The sequence below is a fragment of the Empidonax traillii genome, unplaced genomic scaffold, assembly GCF_003031625.1.
Source record: "Empidonax traillii isolate 1590-97213 ecotype Southwest subspecies unplaced genomic scaffold, ASM303162v1 scaffold834:size519909, whole genome shotgun sequence".
Lineage (NCBI taxonomy): Eukaryota > Metazoa > Chordata > Aves > Passeriformes > Tyrannidae > Empidonax > Empidonax traillii.
In genome coordinates, this window is record NW_020956027.1 from 420,167 (window position 1) to 430,629 (window position 10,463).

A 10,463-nucleotide genomic window follows, 5' to 3' on the forward strand; every position below is an offset into this window, starting at 1 on the left:
GGACTCGTTCCAGCACCTTTTTGTAGAGAGGGGCCCAAACCAGAACACAGTATTCAAGATGTGGCCTCACCAGTGCCAAGTACAGAGGGATAATGACTTCATTAGACCTGCTGGTCACATATTTCTGATATAGGCCAGGATGGCATTGGCCTTCTTAACCACCTGGGCATGTGCCAGCTCCTGTTCACCTGGCTGTTGACCAGTGCCCCTAGGTCCTTTTCTGATGGGCCATTTTCCAGCCACTCATCCCCAAGCCTGTAGCAATGCATTGGAATGTTGTGACCAAAGTGCTGGACCCAGCACTTGGACTTGTTGAGCTTCATACCACTGGCCTCTGCCCATCAATCCAGCCTGTCCAGATCCCCCTGTAGAACCTTCCTGCTCTCCAGCAGATCAACACTCCTGCCCAGCTTGGTGTCCTCAGCAAACTTGTAGAGAGTGCATTTAATCCCTTAGTCCAGATAATCGATAAAGATTTTAAACAGGACTGGCCCCAATACTGAGCCCTGGAGACCACCATTTGTGACTGTCTGCCAACTGGATTTAACTCCGTGCACCACCACTCCCTGGGCCTGAACATCCAGCCATTTTTTTACTCAGCACAGTATACGTCCATCCAAGACATGAGCAGCCAGTTTATCCAGTAGAATGCTGTGGGAAATGGTGTCAAAGGCTTTACTAAAGTCTAAGTAGATAATATCCACAATCGCTGCTTTCATTTAGTTTCACATTGGAGCTGTTCAGTCTTCTGCAAGTGCTACAGAAGACTGGAAGCAAGAAACTCATTATTTCTTATCTCAGTTGGCTTATCCATGTCAAGCCCTTAGTTTCCTAAAATTTTTATTGTTCCTGGTATAATATGGATACTACTTCACCACTTCACATAGATATTTTAAGGATTAATGTTGCGTGGCTAATCTATGTTGCAGTGCATACACATGCTTTAGTAGTGATGAACTGTCAAATCAATGAAACATTTAGGCCTCAATTTTTCAATGTCATCTGTGCAGAAAGTTCTTTGCACTTATTTCAAACTTTCAGAAGAAATATGAGCTCCACAAAAATACAGAATTTACTCATATTGGTGTCTCTGTAGCATCAGTACCTCACTGCTTTCCAGTGATGCTCAAGTATCCACTGACTTAATCTCTGAATGTTGTGACAACTGATAACTATATTAGGAATTTACAGAGCAGTATTATTAAAATAGCAAGCTTTTTCATTAACATTTTCCAATTTTGTCAATGTTGTTCCTTCTCAAATAACCAGATTTCAAAGCCCTTGGGAGTTCCAGCACACAGCTACACTGAGACTGATTAATACTCTTCCTTTTCTTTCGTCTTGAACATCTCCTCGACTTAAAAAAATATTCTTAAATGTGAAAAGCTCGTATATGCATTAATGTGTATGTATGCATGTGTATGTACGACACATCAGGTATTTTATTAATTTCATAGGATTACACAATCATAAAACAGTTTGGGGAAGGGACCTTAAATATCAACTAGTTCCAACCCCTGTGCCATGGGCAGGGACATCTTTCACTAGACCAGGTTGCTCAGGGCCCCATCCAATCTTGCCCTCAACACTTCCAGGGATGGGGCATCCACAACTTCTCTGAGCAACCTTTTCCAGTGCCTCATCATGCTCAGAGTAAAGAATTTCTTTCCGATATCTAATCTAAACATATTGTCTTTCAGTTTAAACCCATTCCCTCTTGTCCTGTCACTACATGCCCTTGTAAAAAGTCCCTCTCCATCTTTGTTGTACGCTCCCTTCAGGTAGTGCAAGGCCACAATTAGGTCACCCTGCAGTCTTGCCTTCTCCAGGCTGAACAAATGTAATTCTGGCAGCCCTTCCTCATAGGAGAGGTTCTCCATCCTCCCTGATCATCTTGGTGGCCCTTCTCTGGACTTGCTGCAACAGTTTCATGTCTTGCCTGTGCTGGGGACTCCACAGCTGAATGCAGTACTCCACATGGGGTTTTACTAAAGTGAGGTAGAGGGGCAGAATCATATCCCTTGACCTGCTGGCTACACTGCTTAGATGCAGCTCAGGATATGATTTGCTTTCCGGACTGCAAGTGCGCATTGCTGGCTCATGTCGAGTTTCTGATCAACCAATATCCCTTTTGATCTGTTCATTCCCCAGCCTGTATTGATACTGGAAGTTGCCCTGACCCAGGTGAAGCATCTTCTACTTGATCTTGTCAAACCTCATGAGATTCCCAGGGACTCACTTCTTGACCTTGTCCCGGTCCCTCTGGATGGCATCCCATCCTTCAGGTGTGTTAACTGCACCACTCAACTGGGTGTCATCTGAAAACATGCTGAGGGTGCTCTCAATCCCCTTGTCTATGTCATTGATGAAGACATTAAAAAGCACTGGTCCCAGTACGGACCCTGAGGGACACCACTTGTCACTGATGTCCATGAGGACTCTAGGCCATTGACCTCTGGATGCCACAGTCCAAACAATTTCTCACCCATCGAACAGTCCATCAGCAAATCCATCTCCCTTCAATTTGGAGAGAAGGATGCTGTGGGGGACCACGTCAAAGGCTTTACAGAAGTCCAGGTAAATGTCACCTGTACCCCTTCCCTTGTCCACTGATCCTTCATATTGATATTTCAAAAGTATGCTATAGCTGTAAAGGGTATTAATCTGAGATTCCTGGAGAATGAAGAAAGTTGCGTATCTACTGTATAGCACCAGAACACGGTTGTGCTAGACATTCTTACATTCTTTTTTTTTTAAGTATCTCAGCCCAATCCAAAGTGGCAAGGTGTACTCAAGTGGAGAGGTCAAAAGCATATTCATTTTTTTGTTTCACATTGTTTTTTTTTTTTGGTTGTTGTTGTTTTGTTTTGTTTTGTTTGTTTGTTTGTTTTTAAACTTTTTTTAAAAAATCAGTAATAAGTATTTAACTAATTGTGATCATGACAGCTGCCAGCAAGGATCTGTATAAGGTTAACAATAGTTTAAGTAATACTATTGCTCTCCTTGAGATTTTGGTCACTAGTAATTTAGACTGATCTTTTACAAATGGCAGTCACTTGGTTACTACAAAGCAGTGATCATTAAACTGATCTATTTTTACTTACATTTTTCTTCACTTACTATTTATGTTTGGATTTAATCCTGAAAAGATTGAGCACAGAGTCACTAAGTCTATCTAAATCATCTACTCTCAAATATGTCTTTTACATAAGCTAAAGAAAGCTTTTCATAGATTTAATTTTAGTATAAACTGCAACTGGTAAGATTATAAACTCCTCTTAGAACATTAACTGTTAACATGGACTCACAACGATGAGCTATCAAACCATTTTTTCTTAGTAATTTTAATTTTGATATCCCTCTCACCTAATGACAGTTCAATGAAGCACAGAATCAAAGGCATGTCTTTAATGTGCTGAAAGAGGCAAAACTGTCTGGTTAGGGAGTAATACAGGAAGTTACAAAAGATTACTGGAATCTTTTTTAAGCAGCTTATACTGCAAGCTCCCTGCTGTGGCTGCATAACAGACCAGCTGGCTGGAAGCTGCTGCGAAGGTGCTGGAGCCATACACCATGAGAAGTTGCTGCCGACAGTGCCTAGACCCACAGAGAAGAGCTGCCAACTCTGACCTACCTCAGTGATTAATTTAAGCCCACTCTTGATTTTCAATTAGAATATACTGATTCTTTTGTAGATAAGAACTAAGAAAGGTGGAGAGACACAGCAAGGAGCTAACACGCTATCTGAGTAGACAAGATCACTGAAGTTGCACTTACATTTTACGGAGCTGAGGAAGTTTCTTAAAGATTCCAGTAGCTTCCAGGACTGAAAATTCATTGTTATTTAGTCGCCTAAAAGAAATTACATCAATTTCAGAAAAAAATATTCAGGCATTGGTACAGAATGTTCTACATTAAGTAAACTTTTCAGACTGGTTTCACTGAGTAGCTGGTCTTTAACCGGTAGATCAAGAACAATTTCTTATATACTGACATTTCTAATTCTGATAATTCCTGTGAATGAATATTCTCATTCCTGTGAATGAACTTTCTCATTAGCTAAATGTAGGCATACATAAGACCTTTTAATAGCCTGTCCACAAAATATTATACAACTAAAACTGCAGAGAAATATAAGATGATGTTTTTAATTTTCAAAACAAAAATGTAACTAAGGAAGGGTTCCATGGCAACTTATAAATAAAAATCTTTTAGAAGTACATGTAAACCACTGAAGATTAGTTTTCTGTTCTTTAAAGGATATCAGGTGGGGTCTGCCAGACATCTGGAGGTACTCACAGAACACTGTTTACAAGAATGAAATAACCGCTCAGTGCTTCCTCTGAACAGGGAATGAAACACACTGCACAGGTCTTCCCAAGAATTTAAAAAGCACTTCTCTCACCATGGGTTATCTACATGCCACTACAGCTGGCACACTCATTGCTGAAGGAAGCATTAAATGCTGATTTTTTAACACTATAGGAAGGTATACAATGAGCAACAAATACTAGCTGAATATTTATCTTTCCTACACAGGCATCAAGGCTGTTCCAACATGGTGTACTTTAGCAGTTGCTAGGTTAGGGGACTATATAAATTTCAAAAAATATCTGCATTGACCCAGTACTCCCTATTTCCTCTCTTGAAAAGAAAACGGAAATTATAAGTCTTAGATTCTTTATATATTTTAATGGAGCCATCTTATTAAGGAAGGGAGTCTGTCCAGCTTTAATTTTAAGATCTTAAATAGGAAGGAAGAGATGTGACTGACAAGATCACTGTAAAATGAAATTCAGCATAATTCTAAACCCAGAATGCTCTTTAGAAATGCCTTTTTGCAAGACAAGATTAAAAAACGCCTAGAAAATAAAAGAAAGCTGTTTGATCATCCTTTCCTTCTGTTCATTCTCAGTGATAGCCAAAAGGGAAATTAAGGTTGTAAATCTGTGCAATAGTTTCAACATGGAACCAAACCGAGAGAAGACAGAGTTTTTTGGACATACACAAAACATTTGAGTAGCACAGTGAACTACAAGAAATATGAATTTCAAAAGATGTTACTACCTCTGAAAATCAGCTGAGAAACTTCATGTGATTTTTAGTGTGACCATACAAAATAATTCTTACATAGTGGCAATTAACAAAATTACTTCTTCACTGTTAAGAGCCTTCCCCCCCCCATCCATCAACAACAGAAAGAGAATTTTATAAATGCTGACATTTTCACATACTTTTCAAGTGTTATATCATCAAGCAGAATGACTTGTTAATGAAAACATTTACTAATTCTAATAGTACTTATTTTCTCTACTACAAACACCTCTGATTCCATTGAAAGTGGTAATTTGATCCTTTCCTCTTTCCAACAACCTTTTACATATTAAAAACAATTTACTGTGCCTCTTTCTCAAGTTTCTTTCACACAAATGCATTCAACATTTTAGTTTTGTTCTCAGAAGTCGTCTTTTCTAGGTGATTCTCCTTGAATTTTTTTTTAAGTATCCATCTTGAAACATGAAGCCCTTGACACAGTATTCCAGCTGATATTTTAGTATTGCTATGTAAATTAAATAATTATTTTGTATAATTTGCATACTACACTGCTATAAGTACACCTCAAAATGAAATTTCTAGTTCCCAAAAGCACTCCTTCACCTTTAACATGTATGACAACATCACTATAGCCTTTTATCTTGAAATCCTTATTGGTCATTCCTAAATCTTTTATTTCCAGGGCTAAATAGTCCTACATAATGCCAGATGTAGATTTTTAATTTTTATTTTATTAAAATTTCATTTATTTTATTCAAAATAGTTTGCACATAATGGAATCAAAATTATTAAAAGTAACTGGAAAATTAACAGATGGGGTGAAATCTCCCTTATGGATCTCAAGATCATTATTTTTTGAGCCTAATGCTCTTCACCAGTAAAGATAGTAACTGTAGCTGTTACCTGTCAATCACTGGATCATGAAAGTGATCTTAAAATTACTCTTATCTGGTTTATTAAAAAAAAAAGTACTGAAACACCATTCTCAAAACAAAAAAGTAAACAAAGAAGCATTTGACAATGATATCTACATATTCTGTTTCGTTGGTTTATTGGATGCTTTTTCCTGTTTTAGTAACACAATGGCTTGCATGTTTTTGTACAATAGGTGATCCTCCTGGAAGGCTATATACTGCAGTGATATTCATGCTTTTCAAAAATTTCGTGTTTGATTATCAGCTCTTGTAAAATCATAAAAACTCAACATACAAGACTGAAATTATTTTTATTTAGCATTCTTCCTGGGGACTCTGGTTTGAGTGGTTTATCAACACTTCCTGAACTTTCCTATACATTAGAATGCTACCTGAAAAAGATTTTATTTCTGGGGTGCAATTACAGACTTGTACTTTATATCAAATACTTCATTAGCAGATTAGACAGACCTTTCAGTGGTTTTCTGGAAGACTGTGAGCAAGAGACAAAATAGGAAGCTAGAACAGAAACTGGCTTATTTAATTTTTTTCAATTTTACAATTAAGTTATCTGTCTTGGTCTATATAATTATTTTCAGATTTTTTAAAAAAGCAACTAACTTGAAGAAATACTGTCGTGTGTGGTGGTTTGTTTTTTTGTGTGTGTATGTGTGATATCACTACTGTTGCAATATACACAATGCATACCTTTTCCCTCACTTCACTTTTGATCTTTATTTTCAAGCTGGGACTCAGCTCCAAATACCACTCAGTAGAAATTAATCTGGCTTTCCTCATCACTGTTATAGAAGCATCAATGTAACCTGACTCTAACAAGTATCTTTATCTCAAATGTGATGGCTAAAAGAAAAGAAAGACTAACTAGCTGCTGTTCTCATATACATGCTTGTAAATATTGCGAACTGGACCTCACAGAGTGGTCCTAGAACTAGACTGGGAAGTTGCAAGAGGAACATCAAAGGCAGTGCATCAAAGACCAATAATAACAGGAGGAAACAGAAAAAAGAGCTGTAACTTTTGCATTGGTGAGGCAAATACCAAAAGAGTATATTCAGCTAGAGCAAATGGATTTTTAGCAAAAGTAAAAAAATGCAGAAAAAATTTCTCTATCCTCTCTAGAATATTTGTAGTGCTATTGAAATTTTTATTACATCAAATGACTTGAAGAACAATCTGTGCAGCCTATCAAGTAGAAGGCTGAAAAATGACTTTGTTACGTTTAACACCATCTTACAAATGAACCATAAAGTGCTGCATACAGAAAAGGTCTCTAATGGCAAAAAATATAAAGGAAGCAATGATGAAAACTGAAGAGAAGTAGATTCTATCTCGAAGTAAAAGTTCCCATTTTAAAAGATTTTAACAGAAGTGAAAGAAGATAATTAACTTCTGTAAAGTCTCAGGGAAATGGTGGATTTTTAAATCCACTACCACCTTCAAACAAAAATGTGTATTTTCTGAAAAAGTGCTGCAACCAAACATGAATTATGCTTTAGTCAAAAAAAATTTTTTTTGGTTGAAATTTGAGTGTTTAGGATACACAACAGATGAGGCTTGATTATTTAATTGTTCCTCCTGAATTTAATAGGTAGGAATCATAATTATAGAAAGAAAACACTTGGCAGTTTATCTTCCACACGTAAATAAATGAATACGAAAAACAACAATTAAAATGCAAAATTAAGATTATTATTTCTTCAGAAAAGAGAGAATTAAACATGATTGCTCCTAAAAATCCAGACAGTGTATTGCCACTTCAGCAACTCCATTTCTCATCTCTTCATTCAGTAACTATCATTTATACAACCACTACTTTACAATCTCATCCTACATGTTAACCTGTCACCCAATCCATCAGCTTTTACTCTCAAATTAAAGTAATTTTATCTTAAAATATAGGATAACATAAAATGTATTTCTCCACTGAAGTCAATCTCTCTTCACCCAAGACTGTATCATTTTTCTCTTCTGATTGCATTTCTCAGATTTTTAATAAGAACATGTCATGGTTTATCTCTAGCCAGACACCAAGCACCACACAGCCACTCACTCCCCCACCAGAAGGCCTGGGGAGACAACCAGAAGGGTAAAAATGAGAAAACTTGTGGGTTGAGAGAAATGCAGTTTTATAGGGAAAGAAAAAACCTTACACACAAATAAATAAAAAAATTATTTCACTTCTTCCCACTGGCAGGTGGGTGATCAGCCATCTCCAGGAGAGCAGGGCCCTATCATGCTCAACAGTGACTTGGGAAGACAGACACCATCACTGCAAACATCATCCCTTCTCCTTCTTCCCTGCCCCCCTTTATATACTGAGCATGATGTCATACAGTCTGGAACATCCCTTTGGTCAGTTTGGGTCACCTGTCCTGGCTGTGTCTCCTCCCAGCCTCACATGCGTCCCCCAACTTCCTTGCCAGCATGGAAGTACAAAAAGTAGTAAAGGCCTTGGCTCTGTGTAAGCCCTGCTCAGCCATAACAGAAAACATCTCCATATTATTAACCCTGAATTCAGCACAAATCCAAAACACAAACCCATACTATCCTCTGTGAAGAAAATTAACTCCACCCCAGCCAAAACCAGCACAGAAAGCAACCCTGAAGTTCAATTCCTTCTCCAGAGACAGACAAAAACCTCCATCTCTGTTTTAAAAATATTTGTTTTAAGTTCCTTTTCCTGTCAAGATATTCAAACTCCTTAACAATAGTCTCATTATTTCCTACCTTCACTGCTGTACTGTTACTTTGATGCCAGTTGTATACTGATTGTCTTTTAAGAGGTGTGTCATCCTCTTGCTCATCTCACCCCTGTGAGTTACAACTTGATCACAGTACTCCTGTCTCCACATCTCTGTCTCTGCTTTACTACATCAAATCAAAGTCCCTCTCTTGTCCCTCAACATTCTGCCTTGTTCTTTAAACTGAATCTCCTAGGAAAAATAGCTGTTTCCTTTCGCCTTTGCTCTGCAATGACAGCCACTTTTCATCTACCTTTCTGCTGATCCTTCAAGCATCTCTGCATTCCCTTTCATACTATGCTTTGCACATGGGAAAACCTTGTAAAGCTGTCTCAATTTTATCTTTCACTCCCTCCTTGAAGATCGCTTCAGTTGTAATGCCTACATATGGCACTTATTAAGCAACCTGTGATTTCTGCCCATTCTGTTCATTATACTATTGTCTCATCTTCTTAAACCAACACTGTTCTGTTTGTCTGCTTTATCTTTCTCTGGCCTCCTGCCTGACACATGTAATGTGTACTTTGCATAAGAAGAATCATCTTTGTCTTTTGAAACACCTAAGACTGACCCCCCTTTGGTTACTGGATGACCTACTTTCTCTGGTAGTTAAAAATAAAAGCAAAATAAACTCTACTACTTTAAAAAAAAATTGAAGTGGGTTGCTCAGATTCTTGAAGAATAGAAATATAGAATAGTTGCCTTATTTATTTATCATGGGTTTTTAAGGCTACATGATACTGAAATGATGCATAAATAATTTTTATGAATATTTAGTCCTTAGAAGGGCACCAAATAGATTATTCTGCAGTTCAAAAAAGTAAAACTGTGGGTTTATATTTGAAAATTTTAGTTAGTTTTTCCATAATAAACCATGCTTTATTATGGGTTCAACTTACAACTCTGCTGTGTACTGGGGGATGTGATCAGGAATTTTGTTGAGTTTCTGATTGGAGCAGTCCACTGTGGTCCCTTCACAGCGACATTTTTCAGGGCAAGCCAAATCTGCAAAGCAGTCTCCACTTAATTTGGATCTGTAATCCTCAGTGCCTGCAGAAGATTCAAGTCAAAACACAGATACTAAGTCAATAAAGTTCAAGATTTACTTCTTCTGAGAAGGCTGAAAAGATTTCTGCAATGCAGATAACAGTGGGCAACTTGGGAAATGCATGATAAACTTTGTGATACTGAACAGACACAAGGGCTTCAAGAGAGGGTTAAATTTAGGGACTTAAGATATGCTGGAAAAAGAAACTGAGACCAACTTCACATAATGGGATAACAATAACTTGAGCTTTTCACAGCTGTACTTTCTGCTGATTATGCTGTCAGCCAATCTAGCCTTGTTTATAGCTAATCACACAAATGCCACTGATTCTTTTAGAATTTATTTTATTTCTCTGTATCAAGAATAAATAGATCCTCAATGCCACCTTTTCGCTTTCTCTGGTTACAAATTTGTATTGTTGACTGGACTTCATTAACCTCTGTGATTTTTTTTTTAATAGTCCCGATACTCCACATCAACTCAACACAAAAGATTGAAAGCCCTGTTTTCAGCTTTAATTTTAAAAATATGTGATCCTGACTTAAGCCTCAGCAGCTTGTCATGCTGTAGAAAGCTGCGTGACGTTCCATGGTGCTTGACAGAACCATGTTTTACTCATACCTCACAACCACATGGTTAGATCAAGCACAACAGAAAATCTCGCTACATTATCAAAACTGCATC

At 37.6% G+C, this 10,463-nt stretch overlaps 1 protein-coding gene across 1 annotated transcript in view; it reads right to left on the reverse strand.

The window, feature by feature from the left end:
* Nucleotides 1-10,463, reverse strand: part of SLIT2 (slit guidance ligand 2) — a 114,543-nt gene that overhangs the window by 59,524 nt on the left and 44,556 nt on the right. Inside the window, exons 15-16 of the mRNA XM_027902066.1 lie at nucleotides 9,631-9,781; nucleotides 3,778-3,852 (exon numbers count right to left, since the gene is read on the reverse strand). Of these exons, the coding sequence (XP_027757867.1) occupies nucleotides 3,778-3,852; nucleotides 9,631-9,781 (226 nt within the window). The remainder of the gene's footprint in view (nucleotides 1-3,777; nucleotides 3,853-9,630; nucleotides 9,782-10,463) is intronic.